The sequence below is a fragment of the Phodopus roborovskii genome, unplaced genomic scaffold (genome assembly GCF_943737965.1).
Source record: "Phodopus roborovskii unplaced genomic scaffold, PHOROB, whole genome shotgun sequence".
In the NCBI taxonomy this organism is placed as follows: Eukaryota; Metazoa; Chordata; class Mammalia; order Rodentia; family Cricetidae; genus Phodopus; species Phodopus roborovskii.
Window position 1 is genome coordinate 17,499,779 of NW_026126418.1, and position 24,427 is coordinate 17,524,205.

Sequence of the window (24,427 nt, forward strand, 5' to 3'; positions counted from 1 at the left end):
TCTTCTGTTTTCATCATATGGGCACTTAGTGCAATGAACTTCTCTCATAACACTGCTTTCAATGTGTCACATAAGTTCGGGTATGTTGTGTCCTCATTCTCCTTGTATTTTAGAAAGTCCTTAATTTTTTCTTTATTTCTTCTTTGACCCAGGTATGGTACAATTGCACATTGTTCAGTTCCATGAGTTTTTAGGGTTTCTGTGATTTGTGTTGTTGTTGAATTCCAATTTTAAAGCATGGTGGTCTGATAAGATACAGGGGACTGTTCCAATTCTCTTGTATCTGTTGAGGTATGTCATGCCACCTAGTATGTGGTTGATTTTAGAGAACATTCCATGTGGAGCAGAGAAGAAGGTATATTCTTTTGTGTTTGGATGGAACATTCTATAGATGTCTGTTAAACCCAGTTGAGACATAACTTCTGTTTGTTCTTTTGTTTCTTTGTTGAGTTTCTGATTGGTGGTCCTGTTTAGTTGTGAATGTGATGTGTGTGAGGTTTTATATGAGCTTTGAGTTTTAGTAGTGTTTCTTTTACGAATGTGGGTGACTTTGTATTAGGGGCATAGATGTTCAGAACTGAGACTTTGTGTTGATGGATTTCTCCTGCGATGAATATGAAATGACCGTCTTCATCTCTTTTGACTAATTTTGGTTTGAAGTCTAACTTTTTAGATATTAGGATAGCTACGCCTGCTTGCTTCTTATTTCCATTTGATTGGAAAATCTTTTCTCAACCCTTTACCCTGAGGTAATGTCTATTTTTGAAGCTAAGATGTGTTTCTTGTATGCAGCAGAAGGATGGATTCTGTCTTCGTATCCATTCTGTTAGCCTGTGTCTTTTTATAGGTGAGTTAAGACCATTAATGTTGAGGGTGAGTAAGGACCATTGATTGTTAATGGTTGTTTGTTTTAGATTTGTTGTTGGCAGTGGTATTGTGAATATATTTGTCCTGCTTTTATACTTGATTTCTGGTGTAGTGTGACTATCTATTGCCTGCATCTTTGTGGGCATAGTTATCTTCCTTGGGTTGGAGTTTTCCTTCCTAAACTTTCTGTAGGGCTGGATTTGTAGATACATATTGTGAAAATCTGGCTTTGTCATTAAATATTTTGTTTTCTTCATCTATAGTTATCGAGAGTTTTGCTGGGTTTAGTAGTCTGGGCTGGCATCCATGTACTCTTTGTACTTGTAAAACATCTCTCCAGGTCCTGGCCTCGAGGGTTTTGTCTATTGTTTAGTTTTTTGTATTTGCATCTGTTTCCATCTGTTGTTGGATAGAGCCTATCTGATGGTGATTATACCAGGTACCAGGCTCCTGTCTATGAGTATAGCAGAATATCATTAGGAATCATTTCACATACCTAAATTCATTTGCAGGGCCTGTCTTGTGCTAGGTGTTGGGCCATCTGGCTTCTAGTTTTTCATCATTCAAGAAGTGTCAGATTTGGGCTTCCTCTCATGCCATGGGTCTCAAACTGGACTAGTCATTGTTTGGCCACTCCCACAATTTATGTGCCACATTTACTCCATAACACCTACTGTTAGGACAAATTATAGGTGAAAGGTTTTGTGGCTGGGCTGGTGTGCCAATCCCTTCAACCCAGTGGGAGGCTGGACAAGGCTACTAGGAAGTCATGGGACTAGGAGAGGTTGTGGTTAGATTCTCAAATAGTGAGACAGTAGGGGAGTTTGTTGGACATAGAGCCTACCTGAACTTTTCCCAGTCTGTGTGGTCTCTGGTAGAGTGGTGAGTCTCTACTTCAGTTAGTGGCTGGGCTATGGCAACTATTAGGATTGGAGACCTAGTTTGGCCTTTTTAGGCAGATGCCAAAAGAGTAGGGGAATTTGGTGGGAGAATAGCCTACCTGGACTTACCCAGTCTGCTTCATCTTTGCTAGAGTTCAGAGTCGGAGACTCTGAACTTTCTTAGTAGGAAGACAAGGGACTGTGCAATAGGTGGCTGTGTGCAGAGATAGTGAGAGAGTGGGCAAGTTTGGCAGGCAGGCAGCCTACATGAACTTCTCCAAGTCTGCAAGTTATCTACAGTGTCTTCATTGACTTTTCAATGTATATAATTTTCTAGTAAAGACTTGTTGATTTGGCCATAAGCTACTTTTGGTTTACTTTCATCGTTGCTAAGCTCAAAATATTGTTTGGATTCTAGTTTGACTTATTTTCATTGGTGTTGTTAAGAATCCCATTACTAAATTATCAAAAATATAAGAATTTTCTGGTTAACATCTATGTCTGTTATGTATTATTATCATTGGAACTCACAAAGCATTATCTGACACTGCAAATTCTTTCAGAAAAGGAAAAAGCAATAATTTATTGAGTTAAGATGGAGGGAAAGATGTGAAAAAGTTTAATTTCATTATCTTTTAGTAATAATTGAGCTCAGAAATTTGATCCTGTTAGATTATTACCCCATGTTAATCATACACTTATGTATCTTTTTGAACTTACCAATGACAGAGGCATAATGATAAGCATAGCTATGCATCTTGGATGTTGCTAAATTCATCTTTATATTAGCTAAACTGAAATAGTGTATTTTTAGTAAATCCTATGAGGCTTTGTAACACAAAAGATCCATTTTCAACTAATGTGTTCAGTGGAATGAATGACAAGAAGAGCTGCAGGGCTGACATTGGAAGCTCTAGACACTGTAGTGATTGATTTCCTATAGACAGAAACAGTTTTTCCAATAATAATGAATTGGAAAAAGGGATGAAATGAATGGATTCAATTCACTGTAGTTCCACAGAGATTCTGGCATTGGTCAAATGTTTCAACTCCATTCTAATGTGCAGAACTATGCTGAGCTGCTATTTTTTTTCAAGAATTTTGAAGTCAACTACAATGTATTTTAAAGTTTAAAATTTCCTCAGAGCTGCAAAGAGTCTTGGGTAGTCTCTTTCAGTGTTTGAGGAATTGTTATTTTCATAGTAAAGTTCATGTCACTTGACAGTTACTACATTTGTTGTTGTACCAGCTAAGTTGTTGCTCCCTAGAGATTATTCAAGGAAAGAAACACTTATAGGAGAGATTTCTTAATTTGAATTTGATCCAATAATTCATCAAATAATTTATAATGATGTTAGAATCCCTTATATATTTTTATACATTCATGGATAATCTCAGTTGATTGGGTATGAAGCTGTGGATATATGTGGGGGTATGATTTGAGGATGGTGAGACACATATTGTAAAGATTAATTTTTACTTAATGAGGGACCAAAGAAATCTTCTTCTGCTTAGGAAAAAGCTGCATCACTAATGAATCTAGGGGTAAATCACAGATGGCTTACCATTACATAGAACTACAGTAGACAGTCATATGGAGGTTATTGTAAATCTTTCTCATAAAGTCTTTGTGTTACATCCCAAAAATTTAAGACAAGGAGAAAAATTCTAGAATTCAGATTTTGAGTTTTTGCTTACTAGAACCTTAAAAATGGGTTTGAAAACTAATACTTGCATAAATTATGTCAATTTCATGCATAGTTTTACAAATCATAGCATCTTTATTTTTCTACAAAAATATTTTAGAGCAGGTAAGAATGTTCAATTAACTTTGTATAGTAAGTATTGATATTATATTTGAAGGTCCCTATTTGAAGGTCCCTACTGTTTTATAAGTATATTAAGAACTTCATCTACTGTATCATCCTTAGTAAAAGAGACAATAATTTCTCCACCAAAAGAAAATCTTGAGCCAATGGAGTGGGCACAGTAGGTAAATATTTTTGTAATAGCTGAAATTCAACTAATATATTGAGTTTAGTTAGTCTTGGCAGAGCTAACTGGAAAAATGGTTAGAACAAATAAATTAGTCAGACAAAACATAATGTGTCTGTGTTACTTTTATGGCCTGATTGTTTTGCACACAGGAAAGTAACATTTATTTGTTACATGTTCAATTTATCTACTTATTACATTGATTCATTAGTATTACATTTTGTATGGCATGTTAACAAAGAAATGTAATCTTTAATGAATGTTTATACAATAAAATTTATAAACTAATATACTAAGTATATTAGAGTAAAGGGGAACAATATATTTATACTCTGGAGGCTTCCTAATGGATTTTATGTGTGAATCTTAAAATGATGACAGTAAAGATGTTAGGATATATACAGAGAGCATCATCAGAGCATGCTATTTCTACTGTCACCTAGACCCAAAAAGTTTTAACATACTATAATTATCTTAAACTGTAAATTATTTTTCTAGACATGTGTTATACTTTTAGTATAGTATAACTAGTCTACTATTTTAATAGTACCAAATCTTTGAAAAATTACATTTTACAGTATAACATACAATTTAATAATGATTTTTGCAGTATTATGGGAACATTAAACTGAGCAAGATAGATTTGTCCTAGTGAAATACAGCACTGATAGTTAAAAAAATCACTGATTGTGGAATGTGAGATGTGAAAGCACAAATATTGGACATAAAATATATTTTCATTCATGTCATGCAACAGGTATGCTGTTTTTAGTCTGTTGATTCTGCAAGTTCAGATCTCTTGAATCAGATGTTGTCAGTAATAAGAATGATGCAAACAGGAGTATCACAGTCAGTTCCTAAACAAAGCTCAGATTCTTGCTTGATGTGTATTATCTCACTATTACTTCTACACAATATACATTTCTGAATAGGAAAATATTGCTAGAATTTATACATGATTCCCTAGGTAATTCTTAAGGCTTGTATGGTTTACAATTTAATTGTATATGACAATAGGTATTCATAAGTCTTAATATACATAATAATATTTCCTGGTCCATGGCAATCAATTTTATTATTAGGATAACAGAGATGATTTGTTCTCTTTGGTCAAATGAGACACTCTAAAGCAATGATTACTGCTATCCTCTATGTAGATTTTATTAGGTATTAATAAGTTCTTTAGGATCATTATATAAGCTACCACAAACCACCACCAACAACAAAGTATGAGGGAAAGTATATGTAAACATATTCTGGTGCTAAAAATGATAAAGTCAAGGTACAGGAACAAAGAAATGAGCCTGAAATTACAACATAAGCCACATGACACCAGAGTTCACATTATTTACCAGTAATGGCATAGTTCTGTAGCAAGTGTCCAAGTCATTAATTAGTTATCAAATTTCACTTGCCACTGGAAACCAATCTTCAAACTGTTTTAACAAGCTTGTTAATATTTGCAGGACCCTGTATATTTGAAAAAGAAAACAATGTAAATTGGATAGAAAGAAGTAGCGCTTCTTTGGATAGAGTCCTGGAAACGAATCTGTGTCTTTTTGAAATCCCTTGATTTTCAGTATTTAAGGAAGTAAATTTGTAATTATATTTAGAAAATGATGAGACCCATTTTTACTTTCATTAAATGTAGAGTTTCCTCTTTAGTATGTTGTTTTGGGAAAACTGAACATTGAACTTCTATTTGAAAACCCCCTACCTAGAAAGACATATATTCAACAATGATCCACTTTTCTCTATTTCTCTTCTTAGTTTCTACATTCTGCTCTTTCATTAACTAAGAATTTCTAAGATTTATAATAGTAAAGTAACTTTGAATGCTAAAGTTGGTTTATAAATAACAGACCAATTAAATGATATTGGGACAAATGAACAGGCTATGTTAGAAACATGGTCTAGGCATGGGCAAAATGGATCATATTTAAACTCTAGAGATACCAGGCAGTCTGAAATAGACAAGCTAATTCTGTAAAACATCAGTGTGCTAAATAGTTATGTAGTTATAAGACACAGCATAAAGCCATTCTTTTGAATTTAAATGAGAGTATTATAAAGGTGGCAAAACTTTGAGAAATACATGCAGATGTCTTATGCAACAGCAATGATGAGCTGGATGCTCATAGATACCCATATAATACCTTACATATATTATCCATAAAACAACAGCTTCACCCTCTATATTAATTGATATACTTACTTAAAAATATTTATTTTATGTTTTTGTCTGCATTATGTATTTGCGCTATATTCATGCCTGTTGTCCTTGTGGGTCAGAAGAAGACTTTGGACCCACTTTAAATGGAGTTCCAGGTGATTGTGAACCACTATGTGGGTGCTGATAATTGAACTAAGATCCTTTCTAATAGGACACTGAGCCATCTCTCCAGCCCACATTGAGGCCTGCTGTCATCATAGAGATTGCATTTCTTAAAAGTGAGTACCCTTTTCTAACATTTTGAGCACGTTTGCCAACAGTAAAATTATTTTAAACATGAAGATTAAGTACCTGACTTAAGTATAGAGATATACTGACACTTACAAAACATCCTTGTACTTGCAGGCATAGCTAAAATATCCAAAGAGGAATAGAATCACCAACAGGAGGACCACGGTGGTTTTTAGAAGAGGAACTCAGAACTTCTCATTCACTAAATTTCTACTCAAGTTCACCATTGTAAAAAATAAGGAGACAGTGTTTTCACATTGAAAAGAGTCATGGCTACAAAGGTTCTTCAGGACAGATCTTGTTTTGACTTCTCTCTCTGAAACAAACCTCCTACAATGGTCAATGGGACAGAGCAACAATGTCACAGAATTTATTTTCATGGGCCTCACTCAAGATCCTGATGGGCAAAAAGCATTGTTTGTCTTGTTTTCACTCACCTACATTGTGACAATGATGGGCAACCTGCTCATTGCAGTAACAGTGATTGCCAGCCCTTCTTTAAACTCCCCAATGTACTTCTTTCTTGCCTGTCTGTCACTCCTGGATGCTTTCTATTGCAATACCATCTCACCAAATTTGATTATAGATTTATTATATAATAAGAAGTCTATCTCCTTCAATGCTTGCATGGTTCAGCTCTTTGTAGAGCACTTATTTGGTGGTGTTGAGGTCTTCCTTCTGGTATTCATGGCCTATGATCGCTATGTGGCTATCTGTAAGCCGCTGCACTATTTGACTATTATGAATCAACAGGTTTGCTTCCGCCTGTTGCTGGTAGCTTGGGTTGGAGGCATGACACACTCTCTGATTCAAGTTCTGTCTGTGTATAACCTTCCTTTTTGTGGTCCCAATGTCATTGATCACTTTATGTGTGACATGAATCCGTTATTGGGACTTGCATGCACTGACACCTACTTCCTGGGCTTCACTGTCATTGCCAACGGTGGAGTAATCTGTGTGGGAATTTTTACATTTCTCTTGGTCTCCTATGGAATCATTCTAAACTCTCTTAAGACTCATAGTCAAGAAGAGAGGCGTAAAGCCCTGTCCACCTGCAGCTCCCATATTATGGTAGTTGTCTGCTTTTTTGCTCCTTGTATTTTCATGTATGCCAGGCCTGTTTCCAACTTTCCTATTGATAAATACATTGCTGTGTTTTATACAGTTATAAGTCCCATGCTGAATCCATTGATATATACCTTGAGAAATTCAGAGATGAAGAATTCTATTCAAAAGATCTGGTATAAAATGCTAACAAGATAAAATTAGGCTGTTTCCTTGCTGAATTTAGCTGTAAATTTAAAACCAGGAATGAATTCTAACAAGTGATTCTGTCCTCTGCTCATGTAGGTAAGTTTTGAATTATACAAAACCATTTAAACAAAGAAATAAATTTTCAGTTGAGACCTTAATGGTCTGCCCAAAAGAAGGTGAAAATGGTTATGGGGCTCATTCATAGTATAAGTAGCAACGGAACAAAGTCAACTTGAACTTTATTTGTCAGATAGTTTTGAAGTAAGGCTAGGTAAAAGTCAGTATGAGGAATTTTGAATCACCTTATGAGAGAGAATCTCATGAGAAGAGTGATATTCAAATTTCAGGGACTAAAAGAAAGCTTTTGAGATAGCAATTTTTCACTAGTCCATCAGTATAGTGGTCTTTGTGGCTGTGTTATATGCATTTTTTATTTCTGAGTGCTTAGATAGCTGGTTGAAGCTGTGACTAGGTGATGTAAGCAGCAGTCAACAATATCAACTGCTTCTGTGCTGGTGCTGCAACAGGATTCTACTTTTTGAAGGCCATGCTAAGCCATAGTGGACATATATTTCTATAATATTTATTGCAAATTAACACATTTAATATTTATATTTGAAACAATAGTTATCTAATGTTGAAGAATTTATCAAAGCACTTATGTATAAATACAATATTTACAGAAGTTGCATTAATATCAATATTTTGCTTATATGATTAAAAGCAATTTATTTAGGCATAATCAAAATTTTATTCTATAATTTCTTTAAAAAAACTACTGAATTTGTTCCCAGTTTTCATCCATTTGGGGACATCACAAACCAAAAAACGATAACATTTTAATTGCAATATGAAACATTAAATACAGTTACATCTTTCCTTTGATGTGGTTTTGCTTTGTATCTTTGATTTTAAATAAATATTATTATTATATTCAAAGCCTACAGTGTGATGTCATGATAAACATATTGATAATAAGGAGATTTCTCCAGTTAATAAATTACTTTTCTTTTACATATCACCTATAGCTTTTCACATTGTATTCTTCTTTGCAAGCTAGCCAAAGTCCACTTAGCACCACTCCATGCACACATTTTTATTTCCTACAGTTTTATATACATTCACTAGAGGATACAAATAGTACATTCATTTCTATAAAAAGAACAAGTCTGAACCTACAAATGAAAGTGTACTTGCAACTTTCATCACTTAAAAATACTGTATTAATTACACTACCCTAAAGTATATGTAGCCCAGTTTTAAATTTTGTAGGATATTACCTATTGTGAAAATTAACTGAAAGTAGTTTTCTGTTCCTTCCTGATGTCATTCCCGTCTTTAAAAAAATTAGTCAGTGTAACATCACATTTGTGTATCCTTAAAATAGATTAAATATAATAAATGGCATTCATGACACACAAATCATTTTTAACAAACCATATGGCTAAAAGGTCCATATAGGTATCATTGCCTTAGGCTTTCTCCAAGTGTGTGCTGGGTCCCCTCTAGGTATTTACTATTTGATGAGAAAATAAATGCCACTCTTTGGTTATAGTAGTTATTATATTTTATTTACACTAATTAGCACTTTTGGGAAACACTAAAAATATGATAATGGTTGAATGACTCGGGAAATATAAAAAGGTAAAGGAAAATTTTAGTAAAACAGGGAGAAATAGTGCTATCAAGATGTTTATGTATATAGTTTCCTTAGACTACATTCTAGAAACACATTGTTTAATCTCAGGCACTTTTGATGTACCTGTGAAGCATATTTGTAATTTTATTTAGAAAGTGATCCATACCCATGTATTTTTGTGTGTGAATATGAACAATCCCCTTTAGTATCCTGATCTTGGGGAACAGGGCACAAAATTTTATTTTAGCCTACTAAGGAAGAACTTTATTGCCCAGTACGATCAATGATTCTCTGCTTCCATTTTCAGTGCCTATTTTCTCATATTTCACAACCTATCTCCTTCTAAGAGGTAAAGATACCATATCATCTGATAAATTACTTAGTTAAATGAGTATGTTAAAACTGCTCAGCTTAATATTTGCTAAATATAGGATTTTAGAGGAGAGCTCATCAGTTAAGTTTGCGTTAACTGTTATTTTATTCAGAAGACCCAGGTTTATTTCCTGGAACCACCAGAAGGTGCCTTATTATTGTCTAATGTAGTGCCAGAGGATCTGATGCCCTCTGACTTCTGTTGGCATCTGAATGCTTATGACACACAGATACTTGGGCAGGCTCACACACATACACATAAATTAAAAAATAAATTTTAGAAAATCAAGACACAATGTCAATTAATAATGAATCCAGTAGTGGACAGATTTTCAGCTGTTTGACAAGCCTCAAAGTGAGGGTTAGATGAAGTAACATATATATATATATATATATATATATATATATATATGTATGTGTGTGTTAACTACTTTTATAATAACTAAATGAAGTTGAAATTTAATGGTTTTCAGAGTCATTAAGAATATCTTATGAAGACCTAAGTCATATAAAACATACAATTTTACATTGAATAGTACATATTAGAACAATAGGTTGCATGCTTTAAAGATCAAGGTTATATTTCAATGGTAAATGTTTTAAGTACAAGCACTTCAAGTACAAGATTGATGTTGTATTAACTGATGTGTGGAGGATTTATTGATTTCCAGAGAATAGATTTCTGGAAAGAAATACTCTTTATGAATTTCATTCTTAATAACTATACTAAAAATGTAACACATTTTTTAAAAAGAAGTTTAAGTGTATTAGTGACTTGAAACATTGAGGTTTTGCTTTAAAGTAATTTATAATTAAGATTTAGAATGTCATTCAGAGTAATGGGTTTCATTTTATATCATTATATACATGTGCCTTTATATTCTGTTTTTATTGTTCCTTCATCTATTGTGTCCTATACTACCCCAAATGGTTTTGTTCTTTGCCTCCATTATCCATCTCTTCTTTGCTTTTATTAACACACTCTACTGCACTATGTGTTTATGCCTTCTTCTAATAAAACATCTCAAACTCTTAATAAAATAAGTACTATTCAGACTCCAAAAAAGCATATGGCAATACATAATGAAGATCTGGTCAGAAATTAACAAAATTGAAACTGAATGAAAAATACAGTAAGCTTATCACCCAATGATATGATTCCTTGTATATCTGCATTTGTGTTTTTTATTTTTTTGAGATTATAATTACAACATCTCTCCCTTCCCCTTCTTCCGCCAAATAGCTCAATAATCCCCTCCCTGCTCTCCTTTAAATTCATGGCATCTTTATTCATTAATTTTTATTGAATGCGTATGTTTATATGCATGTACATGTATATTCCTAAGTATAGCCTGTTCAGTCTATGTTATGTAACTTGTATTTATATGTTTTTAGGGTGTGTTCTTTTCTGTAGAAGAGAACCCCTTCAGTTACCAGGTTTCCTCTGTTGTCTGTAGTTTTGTGTAGAGGTAAGGCCTCAAAGATTTTCCCCTTTCCACTTTGGCATATCCATTGATGTTTTTCTTGTTTGGCTCACATTTGGATAGTCACATTGATGAGAGTTTATTGGTGTAGCTTCTGGCATTAATAGGAGACACACTTTACAGTGGACTCCTCTTTATACTCCATCTTCAGCAGTGTGTCATGAATTTTAAGTGTGGAGATGTTTTTGTAGATGAATCTCCTGGAACTGGGTTCCAGGCCTCTGCATCATGATTGGCTGTGGTTTTATGTAGTCGTCTCTGACAAAGATACAGTTCTTTCAGAAATTTCCTACACATAGAATTAAGAATGTCTTCTTCAATGTTGCCACATTCTCTCCAATCTACAAATGATAGTTCAATGGTAGCACAAATCAATATCTGATTTGATTTAAAGCCCACTCCATATGATAAAGTCAATATTCTATGCTGTTTGGGTACTAAGATACTGAGACTACTTAGACCAGGAACATTGGGCAAAACCGAATACTACTATTCTACTAAAAGAACATAACAATAAACTGACTTCTAATGACATTCTGCACTATACTTGTAGATTAGTACATTGCTCAGCTGTCATCACAGAAGCTTCCTCCTACCAAATTAGAACAAATACAGAAACCTGCAGTCAGACATTGTACAGAAATTGAGAAACCTCTGAAGACTCAGCCCTAAAGTGGGTGTCTCTATCAGTTCCACACTCCTAATAGGACTCAGAGAACATTGGGCTGCACAGGTTTGCACCAGAAGCTGTCTTAGAGCTGAAAGGAAAGGTGGATACATGCTCCCATCCATAACCCAAAAGCAATCACCAATTGATAGCCACTTGAAAATGAGAAATTAAGGGTAGTTCCTATGCCTTTCAATACAGGAAAACAAACTCCATGGCATCTTTGGAGGCTCCTTGTCTCATATTGTCATACAAGTGATTTCTTCTTTTAATTTTAAGTTTTACTTTTACATGTAAAATATATCTGTATGAGTGATTTTCTTGATACATATCTATCAAAAAAAGTGCAATGTCCAAGTATATATTTTTCATATGAATTATTTAGGAAAAGAAATCTATTCTGGAAAGATTTGTTAACTTAATTGTGTTCCTGGCAGTCTAAAAATACCAATATAATGATGCAATAATAGTCTAGTCCATTGGAAATAGAGATGATGTGAAGAGTTCTTTATTCATGTAAAACTACCTACACAAATAAGTGAAGAATTATTTTATTGTTCTGACAGGAAAAAACCCAGGGGATTTCTGAAAATTGTTATAACCTGATGGAGGCTGCCTTAATATTTAGTCTTTGATATGTCATATTGTCTTGTATCCTTTACTGCATATCCAGTCCTGGAAGATATCTGCAACTTATGTAAGGGTGAGGAGAGATAGGGAACATCATTTAAGTCAGAAAGAAAGTCCTTAGGAATATTGTGAATGGATAAAAAGTTGTAAAATTCTGACCTATGTAAGAGATAAGCTATTACTGACTCCTATGAGTTTAGGCTTTTCTGTTATAGGAAAACTTTAGTGCCTAAGCAGACAGATACTGTCTTTGTCAATAATTAAAACAAAGCACTTTTGTTGTTTTTGCTTCACTATAATTGGCCAAAAGGAGACCCTATCCATAGAAAATTTTTGGGGTTTAAACTTTATAGCATCAAAATTGGTCTTGGACAAGATAATTTCCATGAATTAAGTCAATTTTATACAAATACAGCTTCTTTATTTCCCTATGAAAATATTTTCAGTAGATAAGGTTATTAAATTACCTTTGTATCATAAGCAATAACATAATATTTAAGGATTTAAAAAAAAACTTTTCCTCAATAAAAGAGGAGATGGTTTTCCCTACTAAAGGCAAATGAAAATGTTCATTATTGAAGCTATTTGTGGATAGTAGGTGAGTATTATTGCAATGTGCTAAAATGTAGCCAGTGTCTAAAGATAATATTGTGATGGTGTCTGGAACAGGAAAATTAATGTTGAAAAACACAAAAGTTAGTTGGAATATGCACAGCATGCAAATTATAGCCTGATTCATATTTATTTTCTACTTTACTCAACATATGTCTCAATTTATATATGTAATACTGACAATTTATCCAGCATTTTGTTTTAGTGGTATTTCAGTTCTTATTAACAAAGAAATATTTGTATTAGATCATTTAAAATTGTGTAATCATATGTGATAGAGTGAAAGTAAAATGTTTTATATACATAGTATGTAGACTTTTATTACAAGTTCTTAACATGATTCAACAAACATGTTAGTGGCTCTACACAGAGAAAACCATGAACAGAGAACATATTGTCTACTGTCACATATATTTAAAAACTTATTCATGTCATAGTGTGTTTGTAAAAATTATAGTAAGATATTTTTTCCTAGAAATGTATTTAAATGACAGTTTAAGTCTTCTTTTGGATTAGTCTTTTCAAATATTTGTAAATGCAATCTATGTAGTATACTACATAGTTTAGATACTCTATTTTCAGTCCTCTTGTAATTATTAGAGTAGTCAATAGAGACTTTTTCTGATGAAGTACTGTATTAATTATTTCAGGATGATATGAAACAAACTGTTGGATATGGAGTACTTTCATACTTATGCCATTCAACAGGCACACAGATTGAACATTGTATTCTGAGTCAGATGTTGGCCATAATTATTAGGAAGCAGAAACAGGATTCATCATAGAAAACTTTGAAATAAACTTCAGAATTTCTTCACATGTTCTTTATACTCCTAAATACACATGAACATAATCCCTCTGCTTCTGAATGAAATACATCACTCCACAGGTGTGATTGCCAGTACTTACCTATAGCAAGATATATAATTCTTAATAATAGAACTTAATCCCATGTCTCAAAGTGTGTTCAATAAATTTTGGGTTTTCTATTACTTATATTTTTGCCAATAACATATTAAACAGATACTGTGATACATTTTCTCCTTCCTTAAATCGACAAGCCAACAGTATCAATAACAGCTATCATTTATCTAGATTTTAGCAGGTGCTAAACTGGACACAGTGGCACTAACAAAAGCAATGATGTTACCAGAGGGAGTAGATGTTAACTGTGTCTCTGCAGAGTATATGATGAGTTAGAGGCACAGGGATACTTGTTATAAGGCTCAAAGTTGTTCTTACAAGTGAATAAACTCTGAGTTTGCAACACTTGACATATGGCAACAGAGTTTACTTAATTATCCATTGCCCTATTCTCTAACTTTATATAATCTGTCTGGGTTTTCTAGACTCCATTCTTAGGGAAATTGGAACTCACTATTTAGTCACATTAGTTACTGCATCCCATTTTCTACTGGTTGACACTTAACCCCCAAACAGTAGTATGCTACTGTTTGTAGTGCGTGACAGTAAACATGAAAACATAAAAGGCATTGTCAGCAGAATACAGTTAGATCTGCACTACCAATCTTTAAATTAAAAAATAAATTTACTTATTTTATGTATGATTTTTTTTCTGCATGTATGTATTTGTACTGTGTGTATGCCTAGTACTCATGGAGAAAGCATCAGAAGAAAGTATCAGATAATCTGAAACTAGAATTTTAGATGTTATAACCCACTATGGGTATTTGAACTGAACCTGGGCTTTCTGTAGAGTAACAAGTGCTCTTATTCACTGACTGTCTTCCAGCACCTGCACTAATAGTCTGGTAGGTTGCTAATTGAAAAGGATTCTGGAATCCTTGCATTTAATTCTTCTCAATTTCTGCATGAAATTTGAGGCATATTTATTATTACATTTAGAAAAAGACTCAGACACTTGTCTTTCCATAGTTAGTCTAGATTATTCTCTTTAATATGCTCATTTTGGAAATGTTTACCCACAATTTTCACCTGAACGATCAATTGCCTCTGTATCTGATTTCAGTTTTTATAATTTCAGTTTCCTTACATAGCTTATTCTAAGTGGTCTGAAAACACAAAAATCTAACTTGCATTTACTAGTTTAAACTGCTCAGAAAAACTGGGACAGAGAGTTATGAATCCCTAATGAAGGCAATGGTGTAATGAACAGAATTTTGGCTATTTGAAATGCCCAAGGATCATATGAAGTAATTGATAAAGATATAAATGGGCTAAATAATTCATTAATTATAGATGATATTTAAATTCAGTCCTCATAAAATTCAATGAAAGAACTTTGAATACTGGAAATCCTTTGAGATGTGGTGGTACCACAATCTAATAGCAATGAGCTGGATGGTTGTAGAAATCATTACAGCAAATACATCCATCCAAACAAAGACTCTATTAATCAATACACAGAGTCTATTCATATTCTAGAGGATTCCTCAAAAGCAGGAGCCTTGCCACTGCTTTTTATTGTTGGTAATTGTGCTAAAATTGATGTTTTAAACAAGTAGAATATGGTATAGAACGTCACTGATATTTTTCTTTAATGTTTTTCTTATAATAAGTAACTTTTACATTACACTTTTTAAATATAGAGTGATGGGTTTCATCATGCCATCTTCACACATGAACCTTTACAATTTTCTTGCATTGTTATCGTTTTTGGCCTTTTCCACTTCAGCTGCTTCTTTTGCTTTCTCTTATTTGTTCCTACTTGCTTTGTTTCCTTATCATACACAGTCTATTAATCTTCCTATTTGTTAACTCTATACAAAATCTCTTTAATAATGCATCTTATGGTTTAATAAAATAAGAACAATACAACCCCAAAGGAGTAGATGGCACAAATATAACTAATGACAGGAATGAATGAAATGGAGAGAACAATACATAGATTTGATGAAGTAGGTAGGTTGTTCTTGGAAAAGTAAGAATGGCAATATAGATAAAACCCTAACTAAACTGTCCACTGCATCTTGACATATGACATTATATTTCCAGGCTCAACAAAATCCTCTTAAGGGAAGGAGTTATTGGAAGAGAAACAGAAATTATTATTAAATATATACTGGAGGTTTACCCATGGAATAGATAATGATGTGGTATATGCCATAGTGAACTGATGGTCATGATCTATACATCATGGCAAGATATGTTCTGGAACTTTAATCAATAAAACAAGACTTGTATAAGGGTTAATGGGACAGAGAACCAATATCACAGAGTTTGTTCTTCTGGGCCTCACTCAGGACCTTGCTGGGCAAAAAGCATTATTTGTTATGTTTTTACTCATCTACATTGTGACAATAGTGGGTAACTTGATCATCGTTGGGACAATCATTGCTAGTCCATCCTTAGGAACTCCAATGTACTTCTTCCTTGCTTATCTGTCACTTCTGGATGCTATTTATTCCACTACAATTTCACCCAAGTTGATGGTAGACTTGCTGTGTGACAGAAAGACTATTTCCTTTCCTGCTTGCATGACTCAACTCTTTTTGGAACACCTACTTGGTGGTGCTGAGGTCTTTCTTCTGGTAGTGATGGCCTATGATCGTTATGTGGCCATCTGCAAACCACTGCATTATTTGATCATCATGAATCGGCGGGCTTGCTTCCTCCTGTTGGTGGTGTCCTGGGCTGGCGGCCTTGCACATTCTGTGGCTCAACTTCTCTTTGTATACAACCTGCCCTTCTGTGGTCCCAATATCATTGACCATTTTATCTGTGACATGTACCCATTATTAGGACTTGCATGCACTGATACGTACTTCATTGGCCTCACTGTAGTTGCCAATGGTGGAGCAATATGTATGTTAGTCTTTATCATACTCATAATCTCCTATGGAATCATCCTAAGATCTCTTAAGACTCACAGTCAGGAAGGGAGGCGCAAAGCCCTGTCCACCTGCAGCTCCCACATCATGTTGTCCTCTTTTTTGTTCCCTGTATTTTCATGTACGCTAGACCTGTTTACAACTTTTCTATTGATAAATCCATTACTGTTTTTTATACAATTATTACTCCTATTTTGAATCCTTTAATATATGCCTTAAGAAATTCAGAGATGAAAAAGTCTATGGAAAATCTATTCTGCAGAGTTTTATCTACGATAGAATAAGAATGTCTTCTTACTGAATGTGTTAGTAAGTGTAAGGTAAATAACAGGAAGTAAGTTATAAGCATGGGACCAATTCAATGTATCTATATGGGTGAATTTCTTTAAAGAAATCCATAAGAAACAAAATATTACAATCACATGAGATTAAAAATAAGTTGATGGCCATACCACCCTGAATGTGACCGATATTATCTCAGATTAAAAACAATTTAATAGATAATTTCTGGATATTAATAAAGGATATAAAGCTTAGTCTATTAAAAGAAAACTATGCTCAGTGAATTTATTTTTTTCTTAGTTAAGATGAAAATATGTGTTAGAATAAAATTATTCTTTTTTTTTTGTCCAGAGAAGAAAAGACATTTTAGTCTACATGTCACCATTCATACCATTGGTAATAGATACATTTCTGGAATCAATGAGATGCCTAGAAATTGAATAGCTGATTATAAGTAAAGCTAATTACATAGCTATATGCTTATTGTTTTAGGCTTACTATTGTTGCTTACATCAGTGCCTTTTTCTTTCTAGTTTATAGTACTTGGTCAGTAGATAAAATTTGTTTAATACCAAAAACAATGGACAGTTTTATTAGTTGGTCTGTTGTTCATGATAACAAAATATTCTAATTTGTAACCACAGAGAAACACACACAGCCAAATTGTGAATATATTTTTAATTATACTTAATAGTAAATAATGCATTTCAACTTTCCATTTAAAGAATAAGTATGTCTCATTGTTTTAGTCATGATCTGAACAAATAGTAAAGAAATGATTTCCATAAACATAATATTTCCTAAGTTGTAGTAAATTTCACTATTTGTGACAAATTTTGAAATTAGTTATTTTGGTATAGTCAATATTTTGCTGATCAATTTATAAAAGAAAACAAGACTCATCAGTCTGAAGTCATCTTGGAGATCATAAAAAATATTACTAACAAATTTCCTTTTCTTGTACTATAGAAACTTGTGCTTCACTTGTACTGGTATTATATTTTAAATAAATCTTGATGCAATAAATAAATACAGATAGTTAAAAAAATTCTTGAGTAAATTAGTTCTCATCATCTCATGTATATACCCATATTTTCTGCTTTTGTATAACAGCATCAGTCTGACAGACATGTAATATGTAAATATATGTTATACTTAATACATTTAATATATGTATATTAAACATATAATACATAATATATATACTTAAATGTATTACACACATACACACACATATATATGTATTTTTGTGTCTATCTATATCTATATCTATATTATCTATATCCCTTAGTCAGATGATAAATATAGCAGGTACAGATTTATGGGATGAGGAAGCCAACAGATCTAATGTATCATATTATGCTTACTTTCTTAATTATAATGGATCTTAGTACTGTGACTATTTTTAAAAGTTATAATTTCTTTAAAATTTATTCTTTGCCCACACAATACATCCCAACCACAGTTTCATCTCTTGGTTATTCCCCTCACCTCTCCTCTATACAAGATTCACTTCTCCTTCATATCCCTTCAGAAAAGAGAAAGCCTCTCAGGGATATCAACTGTGGACTGCATAACAAGTTACATTAAACTAGGTACAAACCCTTAAATCAAGGCTGGAAAAGACAACCCAGTAGGAATAAAAGGGTCCTAAGAGCAGTCAAAAGAGCCAGAGTTATCCCTACTCCTTCTGTTAAGATTTTCACAAGAACACCAAGCTACACAACCATAATATACATGTAGACAAGCAAACTAATACCCATACAGGCTCCATGGTTGTTGTTTTAGTTTCCATGAGCCCCTATGAACCCTGCTTAGTTGATTCTAAGGGTTGAATCTTCTGGTGTCTTCCTCTCCTTTAGGTTCCTCTACCACTTCCACAGGGTTTCTGAGCTCTGACTAATGTTTAGTTATGGTATTCTTCATAAGTTTCCATCAGTTGCTGGATAAATCTTTTCTGGTGGTATATGTACCTATCTATGAATATAGCACAATGTCATTAGGAATCATTTTATTGATTTTTTTTGCCAGTCCTGTTTGGTTCTATCCTAGGTCTCTGGGCTATTTAGCCTCTGGTTCCTGGACACCCGGGCAGTGTTAGACATGGGCTCAAGTGGGTCTCAAGTTAGACCAGTCACTGGTTGGTCACTTCAACTATTCTGTGCCACCATTATCCCAGCATATCTTACAGACAGGACAAATTGTAGGATGCAATTATTTGGCTAGGTTTATGTCCTTGTTCTACCACTTGAAGCCTCACTGGTTAGCGAAGATATCCAGTTCAAGATCCATATCCCCCATTAATAGGAATCTGTGCTAGAGTCACCCTTGTAGATTCCAAGGAGTTTCAACTATACTCCATTTCCACATCATTCCACAAATGCACCCCCAATTTTAGTCTTTCTCCTAGTGTTCTCTCCCTCCATCCACTCTCCCCTCACCTGATACCTCTTGTTGTCATACTCACATGCCCCAGTCTTGCTTACACAATATTAGTTCATTTATACATCATTTAGCTTCTTAACTGAACTATTGCTAAAATTATTAAAAATTCTTTCTTTTACCTTCTTAATATAATTTTTGCATCTTTATTCAAGATTAATTCTGATGCCAAACTTTCTGTCAAATACACTTAAAAATAATTTAACTATTAACATGTGTATTCTTAAAATACACCCTTACTGATTTGACTTTAGTTTTACAGAAAATAGAATTTTTTTATTTTATTTTATTTTATATAACAAAGTCCAATTAAATGAAAACAAACATTTATACAGAATATTTGGGAATTTGGGCGTCGTTCTTTCCAAACTACTTCCTGCTGGTAAGGGGTACTGTCATGGGGGATTTGAAGAAGATTCAGAAATCCTGGCTGTAGTCTGTAGGGCTGCTTTGTCCAGCTATTTTGAATGTAGGATCACCTTGTACTCTATTTGAGGCGGTCTGCCGTGATCAAGCCACATTAGTCTAGAAGGAATCCACATCTTTTCATTTTCTGTGGAAACGAAAATAGAAATCCCTTTCCCCAGTAACTTGTCCTTCAACTTAAATTTTGGAGTCAAAGCATTTTTTTTAATTTATTATTTTACATGTCCATCCCAGTTCGCTCTCCCTTCCTCCTTCCCTCCCTCCCTCCCTTTTACCCTCTCTGCCCTTTCACATGCACTCTAACCACCCTCCCCTCCCATCCACCCACCCCAATTCCATATGTAGGGCAATGTCATCCAGTTGGGGTCATGTAGATCTGACAGGTCATGTGAAGTAGGGACTAGGGCTTCTCTCCTGTCTCTAGATTAAGGCAGTTATCCCTCCATGGGGGATATGTTCACAAAGTCCTTTTGTGCACCAGGGATACCGCATGGCTCCACTGTCTGAGGTCTCTTAGACTGCTCAGTCCTTCTGGCTGAGACCCATATTCAGGGGGGCCTGAGTCAGTCCCATGCTGGCTTCCCAGCTATCAGCCTATAATTCATATCACCAGAGGAACTAGGATACAAGGTGTATTCTAAGAGATTCATATAAAGTCCCTCACAGAACTGGGAAGGGACAAGTCCCCCAGAGCTCAGGGGAAGTGGTGGGGAGGCAGCGAATGGTGAGAGAAGTAGGAGAAAATGAAGGGGAGGAAAGGAAAACATGTGCGACCAGGAAGATTGAGCCTGCTTAGGAATAGAAGATAGGAAAGAAAGAAAGAAAGACAGAGACATAGAGAGAGAACATAAAAGAGGGAGCCAATATTGGTTTGAAGATAAAATTGAACACAAAGAATGGTCTAGAGAACTACAAGACTGCTCCCAACTAACAATTTGAGCTTCCGTGGAAAGGCTATCATAAATGCCCTTCCCAGAGAGTGAGATTAACAACTAACTTCTCCATGGAGCCCTCAACTAATGCCTGTTGAAAACAGGATCAAACACCCAAACATAAACACTGAGTCGAACTAGAACCCAGATGCAGATGGAGAGGACAATACCATGCAGCAGAAACACATACAGACAGCTTACCTGAACAAGGAGGAGCTAATGGCCACTAGAAAATAGAATTTTTATATAATATATTCTGATTATCGTTGTTCCTCTCCCAATACCTCCAATGTCCTTCTCAGCTCCTTTTCTATCCAAAATCACATTTTCTCCACCCCTCATTATAAAACAAACAGGTGTTTAAGATGAACAAACAAGGGAAAAATATAATAAAATAAGATGAAATAAAATTACACAAACCTTAACAGGAAAATTAAACAAACAAATGAGAAACAAGTAACAACAACAACAACAAAAAGCCCAAAAAAAAAAAAAAAAAAGCACAAAAAAATATTTAGGGACACAGATAAACTCACAATTATGCACAAAATTTCTCTAAAAGCAGAAAATAGAAATAATATATAAGGAAAAAAAAAACTTGAAGGTAAAGATAAAAAGTACAGTTTTGGCTCTGCTGGGTCCTTGCTTGAGGTGAGTCTTGGCCGGCTCAGGTAAAACACCCCCATTCTCTCTTTGGAACTTCCTAGGTCGGATCTGTGAATATTGGATCCACCCTTCCATGTAGGTCCATCCTCAGTCTGCCCTCACCAGACCCATTGGCTCTTTTGCTTTTCTGCTTGAGGTGAGTCTGGGTCCAAGTCAGATTGAACCCCTCCCACATCCTTTCCTTGGAACTTCCTGGGTCAGCTCTCCAATTTGACACCTCTATGCTCTATGCTTGAGTGTTCCCACCCTTGCACACCAAATCATCCAGAGGCTTCCCTCCCACATCCTTTGCTCTGCTGCAGCCTCTGCTTGAGAGACTTAAAGAGGTCTGGATCATTCTGAGTTACTGACACTTTAGTCCTGACCCACCTATACCAACCTAACCATCAGGAGAGGATAGGAGAGAGACCCCACCTGCAACCACTAGAAGAAGCAATGGGAAGACAGCAGTACAAGAAAACATTCAACAATAGAAAGACCAGTATGACACCACAGAATCTAGGGGACTATACACCAACTAGACAGGAACACACCAAGGCAGATGAAGCATAAGAGAATGACTTAAAAAATAAAACTCCATGAAAATGATAGAGGCCCTCAAAGATGATATGAGAAAATCCCTTAAAGAAATGGAGGAAACAAACAAGCAAAAAAATTGGAAGAAATAGAGGAAAAGACGAAGCAAAAATGCAAGAAATGAACAAATCTCTTAAAGAAAGCAAGGAAACTTTTCGGCACTGGTGGCCAGTAGGAAAGCAAGATAGGCGGTATTAGGAGACTAGAAGAGAAGAGGAAGTAGTTGGTAGGAATTCCAAGATTGAGGATGGAGAGAGAAGATTATCAGCTCCTCTCTCCAATAAGAGGAGACCAGGTGGAAATACTTAGATTAATGGAAATGGGTTAATATTTAAGAAAGAGCTAGCCAATAAGAAAATAGTAACTGGCCTACAGAATTATATCTAATATAATGTCTCGGTGTGATATTTGGGGCTGGCATGGCAGTGGGCCCCAGACCAGCAAGGAAAAAGCCTTACTAATAACATATGCCACTGAACATGGACCTGAGAACATCCACTTAAAATTTAACAAAAGCTTATGAAAGGGTTTTAGAAACAAAAGAACAGAGATAAACAGGGATTCTTGGCAGCAACATTTTTCTCAGTTTGGCTTTCTTTGCTAGAGACAAGCAGAAATGTGCACTGCTACTTTAAGGGTGGTTTCCTGACTCAGCATATGCTGCAAAAAACCACAAGGCTTTTAAAGAACTCTGCTAACAACTGAATGGTGTGTATGAGACTTGGCAATAGCAAGGGCTACATCTCCAAGTTGGCAGCATGCTGCTGGATGGCAGCATAGACCAAGGCAGTGAACACAGCTCTTAGTTCTGGTGGTAAATACCCGCCACCATCTTGGATAGACTGTGGCTAATAGAGCTGTGGCTTTCATTTTAGTAATGTTGTTGTTTAGCAGATAAAAGACTCGTGGCCAGAAAAAGATAAAGAATTACAGTAAAGACAGATCCAGATTAAGAAAAACCACTAAAGGTTTACAGTGTGTTTTAAAATATACATAGGCTTGAAACAGAAAAAGAAACAAGATAAAATGGTTTTAAAAAGAATATAAAAGGACATAGTAGCTGGGTGTGGTGGCTCACACCTTTAATTCTAGCACTCAGGAGACAGAGGCAAACAGAGCTCTGTGATTTCAAAATAAACCTGGTATGCAGAGTGATTTCCAGGACAGATAAAAGTTACACAGAGAAACCCTGTCTCAAAATATGTAAAAGTAAAAGTAGAAGAAATAAAGTAATAAAAAAACCATGTAAAGGTGGAATGCACAGAGAAACTTTGGATATTATATTCTGTACTGTTATCTTTAAATTGTTTGACTGCTGAGGAAACAATAACAACTGTTAAAACAAATGCTGCTGGATCAATTCAATTTATATATTTTAAAAATGCTTTCACTCCAAAATTTAAATCGAAGAACAGGTTACTTGGGAAAAGGATTTCTATTTTTGTTTCCACAGAAAATGAAAAGCTTTGGATTCCTTCCAGACTAACATGGTTTGATCAAGCCAGACCCCCTGAAACAGCATCCCAGGTGATCCAACAGCTTGGACAAAGCAGGCTTTCAGACTACAGCCAAGATTTCTGTGTCTTCTTAGGATCCCCATGACAGTGCCCCCTACCAGCAGGAAGTAGTTTGGAAAGAATGACACCCAAATTCCCAAATATTGTTTATAAATGTTTTTTTTTTTTTTTCATTTAAGTGGTCTTGGTTATAAATGGTTAATGACCACAACCACTGTTTTTTAAAGGTAAAAAGGAGATTATGTTATAGATATGAATACTTTGTTTTGGAATGGAATTTCATTTATTGATACAATTTAAGGTCAATTTTGTGATATGCATATTTCTCCGCTTGTTTAGGTATTATGTTTGCATAGCTCATTTAGAAATGTAATGTATAATATAGGACAGATTATAGTTACCTATAACAGTCAAAACTTATAGTTAAGTTAGTTAAGATTTCTAGATATATAGACATGTATTTGAGATGGATAAGCATTCTTCAAACCTTTCAAAGACCTACAGAATAGGGCATTTAAAGTGGTTTAGGGTTTTTCTTAACAGTGAGGCACAACTGCTCCTAGCAACACCACATGCGTCAGAAAGGAAGATGGACCTTGAAGAAACATGTTATGGAGTTTGTTTTCAACATGGCAAGACTAGCCATTGGGGCAAGATGCTGCTCTTGCCTGTACTATTTGACTTTACGCTGTATAAACTGGACATGCAGGACCACAGGAAAGTGACTGCTGAAGCAAGATGGACATTTTTACTGGGTTCCTGCTTCATGGAAGAGTCTGCCAGACAGTCTGCAGGACACAAAGAAAAGTGACTGACAAACTGCCAATACAGGTAAAGAGTATAAATTTGCTACTTTGCTGAGGAGTCTGCCAGACACACTATGGCCTATGGGCTGAAGATGGAACATTA

At 34.7% G+C, this 24,427-nt stretch overlaps 2 protein-coding genes across 2 annotated transcripts; both read left to right on the plus strand.

Moving 5' to 3' along the window:
- Window positions 1–6,549: 6,549 nt before the first annotated feature.
- Window positions 6,550–7,470, plus strand: LOC127222277 (olfactory receptor 4A5). Its single transcript, XM_051184285.1, has one exon. The coding sequence runs from the start codon at window positions 6,550–6,552 to the stop codon at window positions 7,468–7,470; it is 921 nt and encodes a 306-aa protein (XP_051040242.1).
- An 8,568-nt stretch (window positions 7,471–16,038) lies between these two features.
- Window positions 16,039–16,978, plus strand: LOC127222268 (olfactory receptor 4A8-like). Its single transcript, XM_051184275.1, is given in 3 exon segments — window positions 16,039–16,765; window positions 16,768–16,932; window positions 16,935–16,978. Coding segments are annotated over 3 exon segments (936 nt in total).
- Window positions 16,979–24,427: the final 7,449 nt, after the last annotated feature.